This window comes from Canis lupus, chromosome 16 (assembly GCF_003254725.2).
Source record: "Canis lupus dingo isolate Sandy chromosome 16, ASM325472v2, whole genome shotgun sequence".
In the NCBI taxonomy this organism is placed as follows: domain Eukaryota; kingdom Metazoa; phylum Chordata; class Mammalia; order Carnivora; family Canidae; genus Canis; species Canis lupus.
In genome coordinates, this window is record NC_064258.1 from 34,705,274 (window position 1) to 34,731,385 (window position 26,112).

At 37.7% G+C, this 26,112-nt stretch overlaps 2 protein-coding genes across 3 annotated transcripts in view; one reads left to right on the forward strand and one right to left on the reverse strand.

Moving 5' to 3' along the window:
* Positions 1-26,112, forward strand: part of GTF2E2 (general transcription factor IIE subunit 2) — an 80,475-nt gene that overhangs the window by 17,475 nt on the left and 36,888 nt on the right. For both annotated transcript variants that reach the window (XM_025420013.3, XM_025419935.3), the window contains exon 3: positions 15,515-15,606. In XM_025420013.3, coding sequence (XP_025275798.1) covers positions 15,515-15,606 — 92 coding nt within the window. The remainder of the gene's footprint in view (positions 1-15,514; positions 15,607-26,112) is intronic.
* SMIM18 (small integral membrane protein 18) lies at positions 1,297-10,893 on the reverse strand. The gene is made up of 3 exons (XM_025420232.3): positions 10,794-10,893; positions 2,216-2,271; positions 1,297-1,828 (listed from the first exon to the last, which is right to left on the reverse strand). Exon 3 carries the CDS (start codon positions 1,789-1,791, stop codon positions 1,495-1,497), a length of 297 nt encoding a protein of 98 aa, XP_025276017.1. The 5' UTR covers positions 1,792-1,828; positions 2,216-2,271; positions 10,794-10,893; the 3' UTR covers positions 1,297-1,494.

Sequence of the window (26,112 nt, forward strand, 5' to 3'; positions counted from 1 at the left end):
TTTTATTGTGCCTTAATTTTCAGTAGCTTCTTAATAATCTACATTGTTATATTTAAAGGCTGTTATTTCCATTTTTGGTTATTTTTGAGTAATGCTTTTAGATATCTCTTTGTATCTTGAGCCTTTTCCTTTCGAACTAGTTTCTCAGGGTGAATTCCCAGGAATGATATTTCTGGTTAAGGGCAGTTGTAGTGGTTAAGAGCATGCTTAGTTTTGTTCATGGATGGTAGCAAAATAGCATTAGGATTATAAACTATATCTGCACAGCCCTTGTTATTCCAAGAAATAAAACTGCAGTGTTTAACATGTTTTGTGGTCCTGTTTTTCACTTTTTTGTTATTGTTGTTATCTTTTCTGCGTTGGGTACCTTAGCCCTTGAGAATATGAATATGAGCAGCAAAATGAAAGAATAGGCTCAGGAAATATAATTTAGGGAGTATACTAGTTAAGTTTTTTTTTTTTTAAGATTTATTCATGATGGGGGGGCGGGGCAGAGAGGCAGAGACACAGGCAGAGGGAGAAGCAGGCTCTATGCCAGGAGCCCAGTGTGGGACTTGATCCTGGGACTCCAGGAACATGCCCTGGGCCAAAGGCAGGCACCAAACCGCTGAGCCACCCAGGGATCCCATAGTTAAGTTTTATTTTGAAAATAGCCTTGCTGGGGATCCCTGGGTGGCTCAGCGGTTTAGTGCCTGCCTTTGGCCCAGGGTGTGATCCTGAAGTCCCGGGATAAAGTCCCACGTCAGGCTTCCTGCATGGGGCCTGCTTCTCCCTCTGCCTGTGTCTCTGCCTCTCTCTCTCTGTGTCTCTCATGAATAAATAAATAAAATCTTTAAAAAAAAAAGAAAAAGAAAAAGAAAATAGCCTTGCCCTTCTTATACCATGTGTTTCGTATTAAACAGTAAGTCAGTTTTATGAGATTTATATGCAAGTATACTTACTACCTTTCTATTTTGAGACTTTTTCCCCCACACTAATCCCCACATAAAACTAAATTTTCAAAAAAATGTATAAGTTGTCCTGTAAACTAGAAAATAACTGCTTTTTAATAAGTAGGGATTTTACGTATAAGGGGAATTATTTTATTTTGGATTTAGGTAGTCCTTTTAAATAGCATTTTTATTACCAAAATACGGAGGGTAATTCATTTTTTAGTCCACATGGTTTGTTTAGGTCAGAGTTATTTGATCTCGCTTATGTTTTCTGGCTTACCTTTTGTTGTTTACTATTGAAATCTAGGGATCTTTTATTTAGTTTTTGAATTGTCATTTTAAGTAAATTGGTAACTTATTCACATTTGTAAAGTTTTACTGTACATTTAATGAAAGGGATACACACACAGAAAGTGCATATTTGACTTGTTTTTCCCTTCGTTTAGAAATCTTTTAATCATTCAGAGTCAATTTTCATAACAACAGTTTGTCTCAGAAAATTTTCCTTTTTTCTCAGTAGTTGAAAGCTGTTTCCAGAGATTTGTTCATCCTAGGTAGAGTTCTAGACCACTTCAATTTCACGTTTTCTGATGTTATCCATCATACTTCTAAGAGGGTTAGGTTCACTTTTCAAGTCTTTCACAGTTTTGTTTTTTACACAGCAGCAACAGTCAAGCACTTCATAAAGGAAAGCCAACACCACTAAAGATACCACTGTAAATATAAATAAAAGCAGAATGACAAAGCAGGCAGTGTTCCAGTTATCATGAAAAGGGTAAATTTTTTGAACTTGAAAACCAAGGTACTGATAAACAGATGTAGTGGTTTCATTCCAGAGGCTGGAGCTTAGGGAGGCCATTCTTAGGGATTCTACTTCTTTTATTTCTCTTTTGAATCTGTACAAAGGTAGAAAATGAATAAATGTAACCAAAGTCTAAAGATTTGTCAATTCAAGTCTCAGTACAAAGGTTTGTTATTAAATTTTTATAGGTAATGTGAGTTGTTTTCTGCCAGAATTAATGCCCAAATGGTATTTTGAATTTTTCTGTATCTTATGGCAGTGTACCCTATAAACTGTACTATATATTTTTATGTGTATCATTTGTTAGACAAATATGTAAGTTTAAGATTTCTGAACAGAAATTAATGCTAATAGAAGCAGAAAAAGAAGCTGAATTGGGTTACAAAAAAATCTTAGTGTTTTAAGGTGGTGTTCTTCACACTATTCTACCCCCCCCCCCCCCCACAAGGCTTTTCTCATTACCTTTGTGGATCCTTCTTACCTTGTTGGCTCGGTGTATTTTTATTTCCAGTCCTTAAAACTTCGAGGACAGGTGACCTAAATCAGGAAATAGTGGCTAAGTGAAAAACCTTAGAGAAAGAAAAGCTAAATAATGACAGTTTTCAGAGTAAGTTCAAGTTGCCTATGAAAAGACCTTAATCTTAGGATTTTTTTGTTATGTATATGATAGTATTAACTGTTTTATATAGATGAATGGGGTATGGAGATGTTTTAAAGATTGATTTATTCATCAGAGAGACAGAGAGGCAGAGACATACGCAGAGGCAGAAGGAGAAGCAGGCTCCTCACAGGGAGCCTGATGCTGGACTCGGTCCCAGATTCTGGGATCACGCCCTGACCCGAAGGCAGATGCTCAACCACTGAGCCACCCAGGCATCCCGTAGATGAATTTTTTAAAAAATAATTAATTAATTAATTAATTAATTTATTCATGGGAGACAGAGAGAGGCAGAGACACAGGCAGAGGGAGAAGTAGGTTCCACGCGCAGGGAGCCCGATGTGGGACTCAATCCCGGGTCTCCAGAATCACACCCCGGGCTGCAGGCGGCGCTAAACCGCTGCGCCACCAGGGCTGCCCCCGGAAATGAGTATTTTAAATCAGTATATTTATCTCAGGTATATTGATTATTAAATTATCATTCCATTTTACAAAATTAACCAGTGAGTTAAGATTTTAGTATTCTTTTTTTTTTTTTTTTTTAAGGATTTTATTTATTTATTCATGAGAGAGACAGAGAGGCAGAGACACAGGCCGAGGGAGAAGTAGGCTCCATGCAGGGAGCCCAACGTGGGACTTGATCCCAGATCTCCAGGATCACACCCTGGGCTGCAGGCGGCGCTAAACTGCTTGCCCAAGTTTTAGTATTCTTGCATTAAGATTTACTCTTTTGACCTCATGCTTGTTAGCCTTTAAATGAGATTGAAGATTTTATTATCTTGATCTTTCAAAAATATCCTTTAAACTTAAGAAATTATAAGATGCTTTTATACTAAGAAATTTTTGGAAATAAGAGGAAGAAGTTCCACTTCCTTAATTCAATGACTGTTGTCAGTTTGCTTTACTAGGTTTTCATTCATTCTTATAAATGTGTATCAAATAGTTTTCTAAATGGCGATATTTGTGTGTGTATATTTCAATTAAAGGAAACTTAAAGGTAGTTGAAGAGTATGAGTATAATGAGGGGCACCTGGGTGGCTCAGTCAGTTGGCCGTCTGACTCTTGGTTTTGGGTGGGGAGACTGAGCCCCATGTGGAGACTATGTTGAGCAAGGAGTGTGCTTGAGATTCTCTCCCTCTCAATCTCCCTTTGCCCCTCCCCCTGCTTGCACATGCATAGTCTCGCTCTCTCTAGAATAAATCTTTAAAAAAAAAAGTGGGATGTTTGGGTGGTCTATCAGTTAAGCATCTGACTCTTGATTGTGGCTCAGATATTGATTTCACGATTGTGAGATTGAGAGCCCTGCATATTGGGCTTTGTGCTTAGTGCGCAGAGTCTGCTTGGGATTTTTTTCTCCCTCTGTTCCTCCTATTTGTGCTTTCTCTCTCTTCCCACAAAGTAAGTAAATAAATCTTTATAGTGTATGTTAATGAAATTGAATTTAAATTAAAATATTTAAAAATAAAAAAATGGGGGATCCCTGGGTGGCTCAATGGTTTAGCGCCGCCTTCAGCCCAGGGTGTGATCCTGGAGACCCAGGATCCAGTCCCACATCAGGCTCCCTGCATGGAGTCTGCTTCTCTCTCTGCCTCTCTCTCTCTCTCTCTGTCTCTCTCTCATGAATAAATAAATAAAATCTTAAAAAAAAAAAAAATGAAGAGCTGAGAAGGCCTGAGTAGAAGCCAAATCAAAACAGAAATAAATAAATCAACCTTTAAAAGATAAGAGTATGATGAGCCCTTCCCTATATGGTCAAAACATAGCTTCACTTATTAATTCATCTATACATCCACCCATTTGCTTCCACCTGTAGATTATTTTGAAGCAAATCCTAGACATCATCACTTCATCTAGACATAACTCAGTGTATATCTCTTAAAAGGTAGAATTCTGTTTTTAAATATAACCACAGTATCATTTTCACACCAAAAATGAAAAAGTGACTTAAGAAAACCAAAGCCATAACAGTATAATTCCTTCAATTTGTCTTCTTTATAAATGTAATTTTAAAACTTTGATGTCGGTAAGTTAATATTTTCTAAGGTTTTTGTTTTCTGTGTTATTTTTTAAGTATAAACTGCCCGACAATGGGGCCTGAAACTCAAAATCCTAAGACCAAGAGTCACATGCTCTACTGGTTGAGCCACCCAGGCTCTCCAAAGGTTTTTGTTTTCTATCTTAAATCACATTTGCTTGGCAAGTAACTTCACCTCTCCGGATGGACTTGGTTTCTTCTTTGTATTTTGAGGGTTAAATTAATGCTCTGAGGCCAGAAGTAAGGCTTAAATTCATTTTTTCTTTTTGAATTTAAGAATCCTTCAGTTTCATGGTTTGTGGTGATCCTTCATCTTGAAATGAGGGACAACAGACTAATGGACAGTAATTGAATCAATTGCTTTTATTAGTTCTGGGACATATAAAAATATATTGTCCGGAACACTGGTATGTGAGGAACTTCCCAGTATATTACAGTGTTTTCAAACTGTTTGGGGATCTAGCCTTTTAGAGTTACCCTTTTCTTTCCTAAACATTTTCTCTTCCTAGTGCATTTTTATAGAAAGAAGGGCTGCTATGTTGCATCCTTCGAGGGAGCACCATTCATATTGTATTGTAAGGTGCCATTCACGTAGAATACACTGTAAGTGGTGCCCCTTCAAGTCTAATGTGGATGTCCTGATAGTCCACTTGTCCAGCTTCTGCAGTGTTTCTGCCTCTGATTTTAATCACCACACACCCAAGTAGTCATGTAACCCTTAGTAACCAACTCAAATGGAGAGAATGTTAGTTCCTTTTGACCAGCCTTCATCACAGGGTAGTGATGGGTGTGTACACACTTGCAAATGCCTAAAAAATACTCAGCTTTGGAACTCCTTTAAAATTTTTTAGTACAACAAAAATACGCTACTCCTGGAAAGGGTAGCACACATTGTTAGTTATTTTTACTTCAGTGTGAATGAGTTTCAGGTCCTTTTTGAGAGACCAAGCACATAGAGGAGAGGAAGAATAGGATCTTGAGGAATGTGAGAACAGTGCCATTTATTATATTGGTAGGTAGAAAGCATGGGAAGAATCACTGGAGGGCGTACCTTATAATTTTACCTGGACTAACCTAGGACCTCTCCAGCATTAATGCTTAATATTCGTTAGACTTTCTGTTAAGGCTTTTCAGGTTGATTCTTTTGTTGTTTTGTTTTATAGTAATCTCTCCACCCAGTGTGGAGCTTGAACTCACAAGCCTGAGATCAAGAGTCACATGCTCTACTGACTGAGCCAGCCACGCAGGTGCCCTAGGTTGATTCCTTTTTAAAATCTGGGGATTTCCTCCCACATTATGTCCTTTAATTTAATGTAGGGGCACCTGGATGGCTAAGTGGGTTTAGTGTCTTGACTTGGTTTTGGGTCAGGTCATGATACCTGGTTCTTAGGTTGTGAGATTTTGCCTCTAGTGGGGCTGTGTGCTCAGTGGGGAGTCTGCTTGGGATTCTCACTACCTACCCCGTCATGTGTGCACTTGTGTGCTCTCTCTCAAATAAATCTTAAAAATTAGTTTAATGTGCCTTATTAATTAATGTTAACTTAAAATGTCATTTCATTATTGATTTCAGAAACTTGTAATTTTATTTTCTTTACATTATGATTTTAAATAAAAATTAAAAGCTTCATTAATACTGTCTCCCTAACATATCAAACTTTTGTTTCTTTTCTCATGGTAATTGGCTATATAAATCTATAACTCATACTTCGTTGAAATTATATTGGAGTTATTACTTTGTATTTTAGCTTTTTATGAGTAGGGATTTCTCATTTGTATTGACTTTATTTTTTTTATTTTATTTTATTTTTTTTTATTCATTTGTATTGACTTTAAAACTGAGGAGAAATTGTAAAGACTAAGTTTCGATTTCAAAATAAAAGTTTAAAATTACCAGAAAGTTGGTTTAAGAAACTTTGTTCTATTTATTTTTGAGGTGCAAGTGAATTAGTTAAAATTTTAACTTTACATTCTATTTATTTTTTTAAAAAGATGTATTTGAGAGAGTGCACAAGTGTGAGCATTGGGTGGGGGAGGGACAGAGGAAGAGAGAGTCCCAAGGAGACTCCCCACTGACCATGGAGCCCTCTCTCTGGTCGATCCCATGACCCTGAGATCACCCAAGCTAAAACAAGGAGTCAGTGTTTAACCAACTGAGCTACCTACGTGCCCCAGTATTCTATTTATTTTTGGGAAACAAGTGAACTTTTTAAAAAATTTTCAAGCCCTCTCATGCCTCACTCCCCCCCCTCCCCCAGAAAAAATGGAGGGAGGGAAGGGAGAAGGTGGACAGACACAAACAAAATTCAGTTATTTGAAGTTAACTTGTACCTATCAATGAACTATTCTGGTTAAAATTAGTATAGTGTATCCATACAATTGATTATTACTGTGAGATAACTGTGTAATGATACTGAAAGATTTCTAGGAGGGCAGCCTGGGTGGCTCAGTGGTTTAGTGCTGCCTTTGGCCCAGGGTGTGATCCTGGAGACCCGGGATCAAGTTCCACGTCAGGCTCCCTGCATCGAGCCTGTTTCTCTCTCTGCCTGTGTCTCTGCCTCTCTCTCTGTCTCTGTGTCTCAGATGAATAAATAAATAAAATCTTAAAAAAAAAATATTTCTAGGATCTGTTAAGTGAAAAGACCCAAGACACAGGACAGTTTGTATAAGAAAGGGGGGAAATATATACCTTTTTATTTGCTGTATCTGCACAAAAGTTTTGGAAGAAGATATACAAGAAACTAATAACAATGATTACTTGTGGCGTTGGTTGGAGAGTAGAGCTGGGAAGCAGGGAATCTGTGTGAGATTTCTCAAGATATATCTTGTTATATTTTAGTTTTTGAACTATTTGAATATAGTACTTACCCAAAATCCAGACTAATATATTTTATTTTATTTTTTTAAGATTTTATTTATTTATTCATGAGAGACAGAGAGAGAGAGAGGCAGAGACACAGGCAGAGGGAGAAGGAGGCTCCATGCAGGGAGCCTGACATGGGACTCTATCCCGGGTCTCCAGGATCATGCCCTGGGCTGAAGGCGGCGCTAAACTGGTGAGCCACCACCCAGGCTGCCCTGGACTAATATATTTTAAAAGTATTTGTTGCCTTGGTTTTATGTACCTATTGTGTTATATATCTATTTGTGTTAAATATCTATTAAAACATTTATTGAGTTTTCTGGATTACTTCTAAAAAATTAAAACTAGAATCTGTAAACACTGTCATTTTGATTAGAAATGTTTAAGCAAAAAAAAAAAAAAAGCAAAAAAATGTTTAAGCAGTTTAAGGAAGAGTATATACACATGTCGTAAATGACAGTTTGGGTTGTAAATGATGACAGTTTGCCTTTTATGTGAGTGTATTGATAACTGATAAACAACTCAAAACATTCACTCTTTAGTTAGCTTCTGGGCATATCTGAAAAAAGTAAACCCTGCAATATGGAGTCATTTTGTACCTTAGATTTAACGTGATTTATTCTTTTTATGTACAGTGAGCTAGCAATTTTTTGTGCTAAATTAAGGGTAAAATCTAAAACTTAATTTGATGGAGTAGACACAATTAGACATGCAGGAAGATGATATTAGGATTTTCTCATATTCTAAGACTATTTTTGAAATTAAGTTGTAAGTTTCTGTCAAATACCTGCTATAAGCATGCTTTATGAAAAAAAGACTGGTAAAAAAAAATAGATTGTATACTGTTTTTGGATCACCATCCCCTTTAAACTTTCAGTACAGGGGCACCTGGGTGACTCAGTTGGTGAAGTGTCCACCTTTGGTTCAGGTCAGGATCCTAGGATCCTGGGATCGAGCCCCGAATTGGGCACCCTGCTCAAAGCAGTCTGCTTTTCCCTCTCCTGTCCTTCACTCTCCACTCGTGCTCTCACTCTCTCACTTGTGCTCTCAAATCTTAAAAAAAAAAAAAAAAATTTCATTACAGAAATGGGGAGTGTTAAATACCATATATATAATATATATATATAATTATATATAATTATATTTTTAAAAATTTTTTTACTTATTCATGACAGAGAGAGGGGCAGAAACACAGGCAGAGGAAGAAGCAGGCTCTATGCAGATCGATGTGGGACTTGATCTCAGGTCTCCAGGATCAGGCCCTGGGCCAAAAGCAGCGCCAAACCGCTGAGCCACCTGGGCTGCCCCTATATATATATTTTAAAGTTTATTTTTGATATATTCTCTTCACCTATTTTTCCTCCCATTTCAGAAGGCCCTAGTGAAATATTTATGGAGACAGAACTTAAAACTGTTTTGGGGGCAGCCTGGGTGGCTCATCGGTTTAGCGCCACCTTCAGCCCGGGCATGATCCTGGAGACTCGGGATGGAGTCCCACGTCAGGCTCCCTGCGTGGAGCCTGCTTCTCCCTCTGCCTGTGTCTCTGCCTCTCTCTCTCTCTCTCTCTCTCTCTCATGAATAAATAAATAAAACCTTAAAAAAAAAACAAACTTCTGGAACAAAAAAACTTCTGGAACCTTGAATTGTCAGATCAGAATAAAATTATGCTTTTGCTCTAATTAAGGTAAAAGCCCTTGAGTTGAATTCTCTAGTGCTTTTTTAAACACACCACTTTGAAATATGATCAATTAATGATATTGGCCTTTAAATATAGAGCAGCTCACCCGGCCCTGGAACTGAGATGCACCAAGCGTTTAGTCAGGTGAAAAAGCAATGAACCTACTACATCTGTGCTAACTCTACATATATCAGAAAGATGTAGCCTGATTATAGTGCTAATAATGGGGGTGGTAGAGGTTTTTCTGTTTAGAGTTTACCTGAAATTTCAGTTCCAAGTTAACAGTTTTATTTGACAAGGTTGTTTTTATCTGAGACTTTTTTTTGGCTCCCATACTTTGTACAGCAAGCAGGAATATTTTCTAGGTAATTAGCCTCATTGTTCTGAACTTGGAGAGCTCTAATATCTTCTTACAGCAACCTTTGGGCTTTGTAAGGTATGCTTTGGTCATGCTGACTTAATGCTGAATAAGAAATAGAAGGAATAAAAGTTTTGAAAATAATCTTTTAAAATTTAAATAGATTTATCAGCAAAGAAAAGGTCTGAAGTTGGATCTTTAGGTTGATATGTCTGAGTAATACCCTGGAACTCTAGGATCTTCTACATAATTATATTTTTATGCTCAACTCTTTATAAAATTAGAGATTTGGCCAGTAGTTGTACAATTTTTAGTGGACATGAATAGTTACTCTGAGCCATGAAAGTGATCTTACTACCTACGTTGAAAGGTACTATACCTTCTTCCCTAACCAGTTCTTCTTAAAACCTATTTTTATTTTAAAATGCAATTTATCAAAAAGACTTAATCGGTGTTTATTTTGAGGAATCAGTTGGAGAATAATTTTAACATTATATTGAAATATGGTTAGGGGATCCCTGGGTGGCTCAGCGGTTTAGTGCCTGCCTTCAGCCCAGGGTGTGATCCTGGAGTCCCGGGATCCAGTCCTGCGTCGGGCTCCCTGCATGGAGCCTCCTTCTCCCTCTGCCTGTGTCTCTGCCTCTCTCTCTGTCTCTCATGAATAAATAAATAAAATCTTTAAAAATATATATGCTTATAGGCATTTCTGTGGCATATAAAAAATGAAAGGCTATTTAAGAAGGTTATCATTTAATAATAGGATGACTTGTATATTACAGAAATACAGGTTTTAATATTTATAAGAAATTATTTTAGGTAAAATGTTAGGAAAGTCTGAAGCTCTGCAAATGATCTCTCTGGTTATAGGATAATGCAGCCTATATAACGGTACCTTTATGGTCTTTTTATAAATCACAGTCATTAAAATTTCTCGGCATTCTTTGCATCTACACTCAAAGTCAAATAAACCGTTTTGAACTATTTTCTGTATTTGTTAAAAAATATAACAAACTTTCCTCTTAGTAACTGCTTTTTACCAGCCAATACAATTTGCACATATAATCAGAAAGCTTTAGTCCAGGATTCGTTTTTAGTCTAGATTTTTCTTTAAGAAAAATCCTTTGTTAAGGCAGACCAATTTGCTGAAATGAAATAGCTCAGAGAAAATAAATTAGCAAGTAACCACTTAACATTAAATGCTTATGGCTTACTCTGAGGTCTGGATATAGATCAGGTTCATAGAAAATCTCATGAATTTTCCATAAGGCACAGATGGCAAGGGTGCTTATCAAATAGCACAGGCAGTCTTCACATTTTCATAATAAAATCCTACCAAGCAGTGAAATGAATACATTGCTTTTTTTGATCTTTATAGGAACAAAGCTTTCTGCTTGGTTTTTATGGTAAAATATTTTTATATTACATCATAAGGACATGTATTACTAAATGAAAAAGATTGTATAAACCTACCTCTTGTCTGAAGGCTGCTGTTGAAGCGATGGTATCGTCTGTTTGTAATGCAGTCCAGTGCACATCCAAGATGGAGCTGTGCTTCTATTGGTTGAACCACAGTGCAGCTGACAGTTTCCTCTTCGTTCATTTGCATTAAGTCCTGCCACCCTTAAATGTAAATCATTCATAAACTTGAATAGAGCTGTCTGGGATATCAACTGTCACCTCTTTTTCTTGCCTTATTTTTTGTCCTTAAGCTAAATTTCTGTAAAGGAGTTTGAATTAGTAACAAACTGATGATTCCTTAATGTTTAATGGTAAGGTTTTGGATCCTTCAGTGAATATTTCACTGCTCAGGCTAAAAGGTAATGTCGAGAGAGGTAGTAACCTAGGAAACAAACAGTCCAGGTTTACCAGCTTGATACTTCCTTTAGGAAGTGGGCATAAAATCTCATAAATGATATTTTCTTTCCATACTTGTGTTGTATAAATCTTGCCCTCTGGAAGTGATTATTTCTATGTGGTGGTTTGATTTAAGAGAAATTCTAAGGGAAAAGAAGGTTTTCAGTTCTACTAGTAGGGAGAGGGTTAGTTTTGGTAGATATACTATTGACATTAAAAAGCAGTGTGTGAAATTTAAATGGTAAAAAAGAGAATAAAAGGTATAGCATAGGGAATATAGTTAATAATGTTATAATCAGGGACGCCTGGGTGGCTCAGTGGTTGAGTGTCTGCCTTTGGCTCAGGTCATGATCCCAGGGTCCTGAGATGGAGCCCTGCATCAAGCTCCCAAATGGGAGCCTGCTCCTTCCTCTGCCTATGTCTCTCCCTCTCTCTGTGTCTCTTGTGAATAAATAAATAAAATCTTTAAAAAAAAATGTTATAATCGTGTATGATGACAGATAGCAGCTACGTTTGTGGTGAACATAGCATAGTCTATAGAGAAGTTGAATTCTGTGTTGTATACTGGAAACTAACATAAATTTTTTTTATAAAGATTTATTTGAGAGAGAGAGACAGAGGATGAGTGGGAGGGACGAAGGGAGAGGGAGAGATGATGTCAGGCAGAGCCCACACGGAGCCCGAGGGCTCTCCAACCCTGAGATCATTGTTTGACCTAAGCTGAAACTAAGAATTGGCACTCAACTGACTCTGCCACTTAGGCACCCCTCAAAAAAAATTTTAAAAATATTTTTAAAAATGACAAGAATCCTCAATGAATGTTTGAAACTAGAATATTTTTTATTCTGTCTTCTATTATTTAGAGTTGTTTGTGGTTTAAGATAACAGAATCGAGGTTTTAAATTATAAAGTGGCTATTAGAGCAACAGTAGACTGAGTAAATGCTTGCTGTGCAGACTTTATTTTATAGTTTGTTTTTTTTTTTTTTTTTTAAGACTGAGAGAGTGCAAGCAGGGGAGGAGCAGAGGGGTAGGGAGGGGGAAAGAATCTCAAGCTAACTCCATGCTGAACCAGGAGCCCAGTGTGGGGCTCGATCCCAGGACCCCAAGATCATGACCTTAGCCAAAATCAAGAGTCCCACACTTAACCGACTGAGCCACCCAGTGCTACTACATTATTTTAAAAAAATTACAAATTAGCATATTGTTTCTAGGCCCATAAAGGGGTACATAGGAATATTCTTACTATCTTCATTTATTCATTCAGCTAGTACTTACTGAGTATTTACTCTGCCTGTCATTGAAATAAATGTTCAAGACTCCATGATACCTAAAACTGCATGTAGTTCATGATTGAGCATTTGTATAGTGCCTATCCTTAACATAGTGTCATCTGCTTTTCATAGTTTTTCCAGTTGGTTGTTTATATAAGAGTATAGGATAAACAATATTTTACTAAATTAAACAAGAAAACATTAAATCTGCATTTATGAATTTTTATACTCTGACAAAATAGTAGCCAGTTTCAGATGAAATAGTCTGTATTATATTAAAGACTAATGATTCTTATACAGGCAGTATCACACTGTTTACAAACGAATTTGAAACTGTATTCCTCTACTTAGTGCTCTCACTTTCTTTTTAGTATATGTGTTGCCGAAGCGAGCACTGCTCTCACTTTTCTTAGGTTTAAAAGGGGACAACGATACTTCCTAAGTAGGATTTTTTGGAGGAATTAAATGAGAAAATCAGATATTTAGCATGACACTTAGCAAATAATAAATGTTCAGTAAGTGTTATTTTTTAAAAAGATTTTATTTATTCATTAGAGACACAAAAGGAGAGGCAGAGACATAGGCAGAGGGAGAAGCAAGGCTCCACCCAATGCAGGACTGCATCCCAGGACCCCAGGATCACCACCTGAGCAGAGGCAGAGGCTCAGATACTGAGCCAGCCACCCAGGCCTCCCCAGTGTTACTTTTATTTACTTATTTTTAAAATTTTTATTTTTTAAAGATTTATTTATTTGTTCATGAGAGACGCACAGACAGGCAGAGGGAGAAGCAGGCTTCCTGCAAGGAGCCCGATGGTGGGACTCGATCCCAAACTCTGGGATCACACCCTGTGCCAAAGGCAGACGCTCAACCACTGAGCCACCTAGGAGTCTCTTTTAGTTACTTTTATTGTTGAAATGTCCTGAACACCTTGGGAAAATGAACCATGTAGGTAGTATTTCATAATTGAAATAATGAATATGAAAGCATACTTGTAAGGCATCCATAATATTATTTTTGGAAACATAGTAAGCTATAATGTGCCAGTTCAGGTGTCAAAATTGTAACAGTGCTTTTTGAAGGAAAATTGCAAATCAAATCTCATTTTAGTCTCAAGAGAAAGCATATAGTGAAGCCTTTTCACAAACTAATCTCTAAGAAGTATTATGTTGCCATCTAAAAGCTATTCTTTTGGATCTCTGACAATTGTTACATTTGACTGCATTGTTCTAATGCATTCTTTTGTTATTACCAAACTGGTGCCAGAGATTACTCTCCCTCACCCCCACCTTTTATTTAACCTCTTCCTTTGTGGATCAGCAGCTGCATGGGAACTTTATAATAATCTGAGTTGATGATTTGCTAATAGGATGTATACTTCAGAAATATTTTTCTTTCTTTTTTTTAAAGATTTTATTTATTTTTATTTATTTATTTATTTTTAAAGATTTTATTTATTTATTTATTCATGATAGAGACAGAGACATAGGCAGAGGGAGAAGCAGGCTCCATGCAGGGAGCCTGACGTGGGACTCGATCTCGGGTCTCCAGGATCACGCCCCGGGCCGAAGACAGGCGCTTAAACCGTTGAGCCACCCAGGCTGCCCTAAGATTTTATTTATTTATTAATGAGAGACACACAGAGAGAGAGGGGCAGACTCAGGCAGAGGGAGAAGCAGGCTCCATGCAGGGAGCCTGACGTGGGACTCAATCCTGGGACTCCAGGATCAGGCGCTGGGCTGAAGGCGGCGCTAAACCGCTGAGCCACCTGGGCTGCCCCTGAAATACTTTTCTAGTATTATGAGGTTTTTTTTTTTTTAACTGTTCCTCCTTCTGACTAATAGAATGCTTTTGTTATTCATGGTAGCATTAGGATTTCTGCCTATAAAATGCAACAAAATGATACAAGTTCTGAAACAAATTATCTTCTGTTCAGATTGCTCCTTGTTTCACACTCTTATCCCTTTTTAGCATCCATGTTTATGTAGTGGAAGTGCCTATGAATTTTTTCCTTTTTTTAAATGAATTTTTACACTAATCTTTAAAGTTTAATTAGTTATGATATTTCTTTTACTAATTCCCATTAGTTCTCATTTGTTTTAAGTTGTAAGGCAGAAATTGATGTAGTAGGTGATAAATGGAACTTTTTATTCCTTGGAAGTAATTGACTCATTTCTCATGGTTTAGCTTTCACAAAAGCTCTGTATTATCAGTTTGAGATTTGTATTGTCCTCTTGTTTAAAAAGCATGCCTTAATCTTGGAGATAAATCTAATGATAATTAAGGGAACACTGAAGCAAAGGTACTTAAGAAATGTATTTTATCTATTTTTTTTAAAGCAGGCTCCACACCCAATGTGTGGCTTGAACTCTTAACCCTGAAATCGAGTTGGAATCTCCACGGACTGAGCCACCCCGGTGCCCCCAGAAAAAGAAAAAGTATTTTAATACTGTGTATTTAAGTTTATTTATTCATGAGGGAGACAGAGGGAAGGGTAGAGACATAGGCAGAGGGAGAAGCAGGCACTAACAGGGAGCCTGATGTGGGACTTGATCCCAGAACCCCTAGATCATGACCTGAGGCCAAAGCAGACACTCAACCAGTGAGCCACCCAGGCGTCCCTGTTTCAGTACTTTTTTTTTTTAAGTTTTTTTTTTTAAATTTGTTTATTCATAGAGACATAGAGAGAGAAAGAGGCAGAGATACAGGCAGAGGGAGAAGCGGGCTCCATGCAGGGAGCCCGATGTGGGACTCGATCCTGAGTCTCCAGGATTACGCCTGGGGCCGCAGGCAGCGCTAAACTGCTGCGCCACTGGGGCTGCCCTGTTTCAGTACTTTTGAATTATTTAGACTTTATTCCTATCCATGGTGGAGAAAATTGTTAAGTTTATTATATACTTAAAGATTTGAAGTTTCACCAAAATTTTACAGGGTAGGATTCACTAGATGTAAAACTCAAAACAAGAAATACTTTACTAAAGTTAAAAATTATTTTAGCTGCTTAAAAGTCATAATCAAATCTAATATGACAATGTTATAATTGTTTTTTGGACCTCATTTCCAGATCATAGCAATGGATCATTTAACTTGAAAGCTCTATCAGGAGGCTCTGGATATAAGTTTGGCGTTCTTGCTAAGATTGTGAATTACATGAAGGTAAGTATTTTTCTTAAATAACACACATCCTATTTAACTTTTTGGCAGAGGAAGAGGATTGGGGTTTCAGGAGTAAGTTTGTATATACATGTCAAAATATATCAAATTGTGTGTTTCAATATGTGCAGTCTGTTGTATCCCTATTACATCTCAGTAAAACCAAAAAATACTTAGTATTTCAAGCCTTTTATGTTATATCATATTAGCACTACAGTGAGTCACCTAAGTATGTTTTTATTCAAGTATATAATTTTAGTCCACCATTTCACTTATAAATTATTCCAGTAGGTACAGTCACTTCTTAATTACTCAGTACTTGTTGGGAAAACCAATGGGAAGAGGTGAATGATTTGCAGGCTGTTATTCTCACTATATAGTTGAGGCATATGGTGGTGATGGCTTTTCTGGATCTTTGGAGGAGAAAACTAGAAAATTACTGAGGGTCTTAGGAAAACGTTGACTCACAAATGACTTAGAATTTAAGATTTGATAGAAGATTTACTATTTTTTGAAGTAAGATTTAAAATTTTGAGATATGGCATTTTGGCTTTACCAAAGACTTTGAATAATCCTAACCTATTAAAGTGAAATTTCATTTATAGTTAAATGGCTAAATGATTTCAGATTTGTTCCCTTCTTCTGCCAAACTCATTCCTGTTTTGTTACTAGTTGTATCTTTTGAAAAAAGTCAAAATGCTGTATATGTTATTTCAAATTTCAGCTATATATTGCTTAAAATGTAAATTAAGTTTTTATGTTAGGGCTTTTTTTATTTTTTTATTTTTTATTTTTTAAAAAGATTTTATTTATTTATTCATCAGAGACACACACAGAGAGGCAGAGACACAGGCAGAGGGAGAAGCAGGCTCCACGCAGGGAGCCCGATATGGGACTCGAATCTGGGTCTCCAGGATCAGGCCTTGGGGGCACTAAACCGCTGAGCGACCGGGGTTACCCCTGTTAGGGCTTTTTTAATTTAAGAGACTTAATGTCTGGCTATGTCTGAAATCTTGTAGTTTGATTTGTAGAAGAAATCTGTTAGTTTATAATTTCCCATTATCAAATAATACACTTTGACACATATTCCCAGTTCATTCATTCCATCCACCCATTCCCCCATATTGTAAACAATTATTAAAACCTACTATATGCTATTTATTATAGCACTATTGGTGGGACTACTCAGAAAAGCGTTTGCCCTCATAGCTGTTAGTCTGTTGAGGGAGATTGACATTCAAATGTCATGTTTTTGCTATGCTACTAGTACAGTCTTCACTTACTCTAGATGATCCTTAACTTTCTTTAGGACTGGGGGCACCTTGGTGGCTCAGTAGTTGAGCATCTGCCTTCAGCTCAGGGTGTGATCCTGGGGGTCCTGGGGTTGAGTCTTGCATCAGGCTCCCCTCAGGGAGCCTGCTTCTCCCTCTGCCTGTGTCTCTGTCTCTCATGAATAAATAAATAAAATCTTTAAGAAAAAAAACAACCCTCCCCCCCAAAAAAAACCCAAAAAATCTTTCTTTAGGACTGTAATCTTTAAATTTGTGCTCAATTATTTCCTAGAACAATTTTGAGAAATTGTATATCCTTTTGCACATGTTTAAATGACAATTACAGTTTTTTTTGACAATTACAGTTTTTTAGCAAAAGTTGAAATAGTGACAAAGAATGGAATTTCTGACATTGTAATATTTCAACCAAATACCTCACTCTTTTTCATTTATCTGAGGGGATCTAATAAATGCCATTATTAATTAAAAATATAAAAAATTGCTCCTGGGTGGCATAATCTGTTGGGCAACCGACTCTTGGTTTTGGCTCAGGTTGTGATCTTAGGGTCATGAGATTGAGCCCAGCGTTGGGCTCTATCTATGCTCAGTGTGGAGTTGGCTTAAGGCCAGCTCTCCTCCTCCCCACCACGACATGTGTGCATGCTGTCTGTCTAGAATAAATAAATCTTAAAAATTTATATATAAATACAAACATATGTTTGGAAATTTTAATTATTTTCCTTTTGAACTTGTATGTCTGTTCTGTTACTCCTATGGCATTTTAGCTAATGTTACATATTTTTATGCTTGAAACTATTTTAGTCCTCATCTATCAAACTTCTTTGCCACAATAATATATATAAGTTGGAAATAGAACTGTTTTTCTTGTGACCATAAGCTTCTAAGTACTATCACAATTATTATTATCAGCATACAGCTGATTAGAACAACTCACATTAAAATTTTGATAAAATTCACTTTGTATATAATAATTACTCCACAGAGGTCCATTTTAATTCATTTTTTAAAAAAGATTTATTTATTTAGAGAGAGTGCATAAGCAGGGGGGAGGGGCAGAGGAAGAGAATCTTCAAGCAGACTCCCTACTGAATGCAGACCCCCCCCCCCCCCCCCCCCCCCGCCCGGCCCGAACCACCGCCACACAGTGCTGATCCCACTGCCCATGAGATTATAACCTGAGCTGAAACTGAGAGCCAGATGCTTACCTGACTGAGGCACCCAGGCACCCCAACAGATGTTCTTTTTTTTTTTTTTTTAAGATTTTATTTAATTATTCATGAGAGAGAGAGAGAGAGAGAGAGAGAGAGGCAGAGGGAGAAACAGGCTCCATGCAGGGAGCCCGACGTGGGACTTGATCCCAGGACTCCAGGGTCAGGCCTGGGCCAAAGGCAGGTGCTAAACTGCTGAGCCACCTGGAAATCCCCAGATGTTCATTTTTTAATGAAGTGAATGCAATTGTCCCATCTCTTCCTTTAGAAGTTTTTGTATCTGGATATACAGTGTATATTATGTACTGATGGAATGAAACAACTTTTGGTACCAATTACTGGCATTTTTAAGTTTTATAGGTAGATTTATTAAGAAATGAATGTGCATTTAAGTTCATTCTACTGGAATTTTTGTGGTAGTGAGAAAATTAAAGATTTTTCATCAGGTGTCCATCAATTGACAGTTGTATTATGTTCTCCTTCAGTTTTGTTGAAAGTGAAAGAACAAGAACCACCTAACTTGCCAAGGATTTGTTACCTGGTCCTTGCTTTTTAGTTTCTGGGAAGTATGTCATAAAGGCTTTACCAAGACTTTGCAAATGTCTGTCAGTTCCCCCTTCTTCCTCTTTTTTTTTTTTTTTAATATTTCATTTATTTATTTATTTATTTTTAAATTTTTATTTATTTATGATAGAGAGAGAGAGAGAGAGAGAGGCAGAGACACAGGCAGAGGGAGAAGCAGGCTCCATGCACCGGGAGCCCGACGTGGGATTCGATCCCGGGTCTCCAGGATCACGCCCTGGGCCAAAGGCAGGCGCCAAACCGCTGCGCCACCCAGGGATCCCAATATTTCATTTATTTATTCCTGAGAGACACACAGAGAGAGGCAGAGACACAGGCAGAGGGAGAAGCACGCTCCATACAGGGAGCCTCATGTAGGACTCGATCCCGGGTTTCCAGGATCAGGCCCTGGGCTGAAGGCAGCGCTAAACCGCTGAGCCATCCAGGCTGCCCAAGCACTTCAAAATCCTAATACTGACGACATATGGCACAGGGACAAACTGCCTGACACATCTCACTAACTCCTGGGATGATTATTATTATACCATAGCCTAGTAGCTTACAGTATAACTGTAACTGGGACTTCAAAATGATTAAGTTTAGGAGGCCTGCTTGAGAAGATAAAAGAATTTCATGGTCCATTTTAGAAGGATTTTAATAGAAACAATTTATGTAAAACAAATTTCATTGCTTAAAAAAATAAGTCTAAAAAAAACCCACTCCAAATTATTCCTTTATGAAGGATGCCTTTTTCTCCTTATGAGACGCTGGTAGTCCTGGTATAGTATTTCAGTTGTATACTTTTTTTTTTGATAGAATGATTTTTCTCTTGATTCTTACTATTAGCCCTTTCTGTGGTTTTATTTATTTTTTTTAAAGATTTTATTTATTCATGACACAGAGAGAGAGAGAGAGAGAGAGGCAGAGACACAAGCAGAGACACAGGCATAGACACAGGCAGAGAGAGAAGCAGGCTCCATGTAGGGAGCCTGACATGGGACTTGATCCTGGGACTCCAGGATTACATCCTGGGCTGAAGGCAGGCGCTAAACCGCTGAGCCACCGGGGCTGCCCCTTTTCTGTGGTTTTATGTGGATGTATCTCAGTTATTTAAAACATCATGTTAAAAAATTTGGTTAGTTTGGTTTTGCCTAGCTCTGTGGTCTTCAGAGTGTCATTCTCCAATGAGTGACATCAGCAGCACGTGGGTAGTTACTTAATTTTTTTAACCTGGGAGCTTGTTAAGAGTGAAATTTTCAGGGCCCCTTCCTGTATCTGTTCAGGCTGAAACTCTGGGAGAGCAGCTCAGCAGTCTGGTTTAATAGCCCTTCATGTGTTTCTGATTGATGCAAGCTAAAATTTGGGAATTAACTGGCTTACCTCCTGTCTGATTTCTTTAAAGATTTTTTTTTATTTATTAGAGCAGGGGCAGAGGGAGAAGGAGCAGTAGGCTCCCTGCTGAGCAGAGAGCCCAGATGAGGGGCTCTTTCCCAGGACCCTGAGCTTATGGCCCAAGCTGAAGGCAAATACTTAATCAACTGAGGCACTCTGGTGCCCCTCCTTCCTATCTGAATTAATTCTAACAATTATATTTGAATTTAGAAACTCTGAAGTCCGGAGAAATTAAATGACTGGCCTATAGGCACAGTTCTGTTTGATAGCCGGGATGGGTCAAGAACCTGAATTATTTTATTTTATTTTTTAAAATATTTATGAGAGACGCAGAGACATAGGCAGAGGAAGAAGCAGGCTCCCCACAAGCAGCATGATGCAGGACTCCATCCCAGGACCCCAGGATCATGACCTGAGCCAAAGGCAGATGCTCAACCACTGAGGCACCCAGGTGCCCCTATTTAGTTTGTAAACAAATTTTTTTTTAATTTACAGTTTTAAATTATTTAAATTATATATCAATATTTCTCATAAATTCAGACATAAAAATCCTTACAATGTATGAACAAGTGGAAATTACTCATGAGAAGGATAATATATTATGATGAAGTATAGTGAATTTTAGGAATGTAGGGCAGCCCAGGTGGCTCAGTGGTTTAGCGCCTGCCTTAGGCCCAGGGTGTGATCCTAGAGACCTGGGATCGAGTCCCATGTCGGGCTCCCTGCATGGAGCCTGCTCCTCCCTCTGCCTGTGTCTCTGCCTCTCTCTCTCTCTCTCTCTCTGTCTCTCAATAATAAATAGATAAAATCTTTAAAAAAATTTTTAGGAATGTAGTGGTTAATATCTGAACATCAGTGTAAGTCATATTGACAGAATAAAGAAAATCATAAGATCATTTCAGATACAAAAAAAAGCTTCTGAAAAAATATTTTTTTAAGATTTTATTCATTTATTCATGCTAGACACACACACACACACACACACACACACACAGGCAGAGACACACAGGCAGAGGGAGGAGCAGGCTCCATGCAGGGAGTCTGATGTGGGACTTGATCTGGAGACTCCAGGATCATGCCCTGGGCAGAAGGTAGGCGCTTAAACCGCTGAACTGCTCAGGCTGCCCGCTTCTGAAAAAATTTAACACCAATTCATGATGAAAACTTCTAACAGACGAGTAGTAGAAGCAAACTGCCTTAAACCAGTAGAAGAGCCTTTTGTCAGTCATATTACCCTGAAAGAACCCTTGAAATATTTTCTTTTTATTTAGGTCTCAGAGGACCTTTGTAATAATTGTTATATCTAAAGTTCAGGTATATTATTTAATCAATAAGTTGTAGATATAATAAGCCAGTAATTGTCAGTTTTCTTTTGAGGAGAAAATAACATTTTTCTGTCTTTGTAGGTATTTTGCCCAGGGTCTGTCTGTCTTTCTTTCTTTTCTTTCTTTTCTTTCTTTTTTTTTTTTTTTTTTTTTTGCCTATTCTTTGTGTGTGGTTCCTCCTCCCCAGAAAAGTGTATCAGTTATAATGCAAATCAGTAGTATAGGTAAAATTCAGTTTTTTCTATGGTTAAAGATTTTAAGTAGTCCTCACACCCAACGTGGGGCTCGAACTCATAACCCTGAGATCAGGAGTTGCATGCTTCACCAACTCAGCCATTCAGGCGCCCCATCTATGATTTTTTTTTTTTTTTTAACCTTATTTAAGTAGGAAACTTGTTCTCTGATGAACAGAAGAATCAGAGGAAGGGGCCTTCATCCAAGGTGTACCTTTGTGTTGAAAGGGAGGGGAAACATTGTTTAAATTTGTTTTCTTTCATGTTCTTCTAGATAGTTTTCAGTAAGGCTTGAGACTTGCTGGTATCCTTTCTCACTCTCAAGACCAAATAGCATTACAAAATTTTCTTTTGTCACATGATTTCCCAGAGATTGTGTTTTCCTTTGGAATCTAGAAGTCTTGTCACTAAAAGCATTGTTTCATAGGATTTAAAAAATGTCTGCTAAGAAAGCTAGCTTCTGCAGTCATTCTTCATTTTCAAAGCATTCAGTATAGTGTGGCCTACTATTTTCTTGAAAGCACTTTGGTAATTCACCTTTCAGCATAAATGTTCTTTGAAGGACTCCTCTGCTAAGCCTCTGAATTTCCGTACGTAGCAGATTTCTGTGGTGATGTGCACTGGTCTCTGTTTAATAAAGCAGATCATTTTTATAGCATCGTTTGGGACATTTTTCATTTCATTTCCAAGGGTTTTTGATACTAGTACCTCTCTGAAGAAAGCAGTGTTTTGTGACCTAAGAATGTTCTTTTTTTCACAAGAGTTAAAACTTTGTATTGAGCCATTCATTGATGGGGCACATATATCAGTGAAGAGAACAGAGCAGTTCCTCCAAGACAGACCTTTGTTTCCAGATATGAAGGCACAACATTAAATATGCCCTACTCTTTGCTTTTTTGTGGCAGTTCTTTGCAGAAGTGTTTCTTGAAATTAATCATTTAAAAATTCTGATATTGCTACATGACATTTATTAGTGAAATCTGTTAGTCAACCTGGATAGACAAGCTTTTGTTTCTCAGTTCATTAAACCTCTTGCAGCATCTTGTGACATATCATCAGTTTGTCGACTTATAATTCTCAATACTTTTCAATTTCTTATGCTGTGCATTTTACTCACTATCTTTTGACATTTGACATTATTAGGTTCCTACCAGCTGTGATTTCCCTCCACTCAGCCCCCTCTTTTCTGGATAATAAGTTCTATCAATAACTTGCTTCCTGGGCTTTTTTACTGAATGTGACTTTTTTTTTTTTTTTTTTTTAAAACAAAAGCTTACTCTGGATTGACATTCCAATAGCTATTTAAAATACTGTATGTACGTTGATTGTGTCCAGTGCCTGTGATTTATATTTAAGAGTCTTTTCAGTTTTGCTGGAACCATTTTATGTTGTTTGCCACAGACAGTGTACAGTGGAATAGGACATCTTGGATAACCAGCCCATATAAAATTGGTGAGTAGCTTTCATTGTAATGGTAGGCTTCTTTTTTTTTTTTCTTCTAAATTTCTTGTTGCACTGGTATAGTGAAATGGCTCAGACTGTTACAGCGTTTTGTTTTTTAAAATATTTTATTTTTGAGTAATCTCTGTACCCGACATGGTGCTGAAAATTACAATCCCGTGATCAAGTCACATGCTTACTGACTGAGCCAGCCAGGCACCCCTAGTTTTTTTATTAAGTTTTTAATTCCAGTGTAAACATACAGTGTTATATTAGCTTCAGGTATACAGTATAGTGATTTAACAAGGGATTACAGGTTTTTGTTTTTGTTTTTGTTTTTACTAACCTTATTAGAATTGTTTGTGGGTCTAGGCTTAGAATCGTTTTCTGTCACTAATCTCATCCTAAATCATTGCACTGCATTGTCAGACATGTGTATGCAACAAATGTTAACAAATTATAAAACCCTGGGGAATTACTCAATAGAATATTGCAAAAAACACAAACACTTCACATTGTATTTTACTTTTTTTGCTACGTGATCTGTATTTTACAACATTTACAACAGAGCAGCCTGGGGCAGTTGAGTCCTGGTGTGTAAAAATTCCTTGTTTAGATTGAATGTTTCCCTCAGATTTCCTTTTTTGCCAGAAGAGCTTCTTTATTCCCTAAGTCAGTTGGCGGCATGGTATAATGGAAGATTGGGGGAGATAATTCGGAAGAGAATTGCTGACATTGTCAGCCTACTATGCTTCCATTGTGCAATATAGAGCTTACCAGTTATTGATGGCTTCTCTATTTCATCGAAAACTAGTAATGGACTTAGCCAAATGAACATAGTCCTACTTACTACATGGTGCCAAGACTTCTAATGAAAACGTTAGCGTGGCAGCTTGGTAGTTGCCTGTTACTGGGAGCATTCAGGTTACAGGGTATATGCAGTTGAAAAATTGAAGTTTGTTTTTAGAGTCATAATTTCTTTTTTTTTTTTTAATTTTTTTAAATTTTTATTTATTTATGATAGTCACAGAGAGAGAGAGAGAGGCAGAGACACAGGCAGAGGGAGAAGCAGGCTCCATGCACCGGGAGCCCGACATGGGATTCGATCCCGGGTCTCCAGGATCGTGCCCCGGGCCAAAGGCAGGCGCCAAACCGCTGCGCCACCCAGGGATCCCTAGAGTCATAATTTCTTATAATGCCCCTAGTGACCTCTTATGGAACCCTAGGGTTCTGTGGAAAACTGGTCGAGAGACCCTGTGATAAGAAGGTATCTATGAAAATGAGGCTACTTAGGGTAAAATGTTGAATGTTTTTCTCTTGAGATCAGAAAAAGACAATGATATTGTCACACCAATTCTGTGTTACACTGGAAGTTCCACCTAGTGCAGTAAAGCGAGAAAGAAGTAACATAAAAATTGTAGAGGAAGAAGTAAAACTATAGATGACATGATTAAGTACATAGGAAAGCCAGGAAAATCTGCAAACTATTAGAATTAAGGTGTATTGAGTAAAGTTGCTAAAAATAAGGCCAATATAAAAAAAAAAAACAGTTTTCGTAGACTTAAAAAATTAGAGAATGAAATAACATGTGAAGTGCCATATACAAAAATCATCCAATGACCAGGAAGAAAATTAACAAAGATGTGTAATTTGTTTTTCACTGAAGACTGGGTAAAGTCTTTAGCTTTAGAGTATTATGTATTCTCTCTGTCATCCTCCATTTTTTTTTTTTTTAAGTCTTCCTGATTCTTTTTATTTTTAAAGATTTTATTTATTCATGAGAGACACAGAGAGGCAGAGACATAGGCAGAGGAAAAAGCAGGCACTCTGCGGGAGCCCAATGTGGGACTCCATCCTGGGAACCCCGGATCACACCCTGGGCCAAAGGCAGGCTCTAAACCACTGAGCCACTCAGGCATCCCAAATCTTCCTGATCTAAGAGCAAGAAATAAGGAAGTAATTTCAAGTTTCTCAGGTTTATCTCTTTTTCTTTCTTTCTTTTTTTTTTTTTTTTTTTTTTTACTCATTTTGTTTATAAGAGCTTTTCACTTGACAATTTGACAGCTGTATTTTTGGCTTCTCTGTTTACATAGTTCAGTGAAAATGATGAAGCTTTCATACGTTGAATATTGTTTTTGAGCTTGTCCTGATTCTAAAAATCCCACTTTTAAAATTAAAAACTAATAAAGACAGAGCTAGTGCTTTTTTATTTTTCTTGAGCTGTATTCTTTTTGCTTTTATTTCCTGATAAATTGACCTTTTGATAATCTTATATTTAACCTAATGAGGGAAAAGTTGTGTTTTTTTTTTTTGTTTTGTTTTTTTAAGGAGAGGGATGGAGGGGAGGGGCAGAGGGGAAACAGAGAGATTGAGTGAGGCATGAGTCTTTTTCTAGCAGGCTTCAGGCCCAGTGTGGAGCAGGACTTGGGGCTTAATCGCACAATCCTGAGATCATGCATGACCTGAGTGGAAACCAAGAGTTGGATGTTCAGGGCAGCCCCCGTGGCTCAGCGGTTTAGCGCTGCCTGCAGCCCAGGGCCTGATCCTGGAGACTCGGGATCGAGTCCCACGTCGGGCTCCCTGCATGAAGCCTGCTTCTCCCTCTGTCTGTATCTCTGCCTCTCTCTGGGTCTCTCATGAATAGATAAATAAAATCTTAAAAAAAAAAAAATTGGACATTCAATCGACTGAACCACTCAGTTGCCCCATAATAATTTTCTCTTTCTTTTTTTTTTTTTTTTTCTCCTTTTTAAGAGAAAGGTAGAGAGTGGTGGGGGAGAGACAAAGGGAGAAGAGAATCTTTTTTTTTTTTTTTTTTTTTTAAAGAGAGAGAGTGGAGGTGCGGGTAGGGGGTAGGGTGCAGAGAGAGAAATTTAAGCAGGCTGCACACCCAATGCAGAGCCCAACATGGAGCCCAATGCCAGGCTTGATCCTACAACACGAAGATCATGACCTAAGCCAAAATCAAGAGCTCGACACTTAATCGACTCGGCCACCTGGGCACCCCAGAAAAGTTTTTAACAAGAAAACTAAGACCTATATGTTAGATTTGATAATC

What these genes read in the sequence shown, in the direction of transcription:
- SMIM18 (XM_025420232.3), bottom strand. Translation starts at nt 1,791, where the DNA reads ATGGCCTCCCTAAGCTCCAGCCTCTGGAATGAAACCACTACATCTGTT.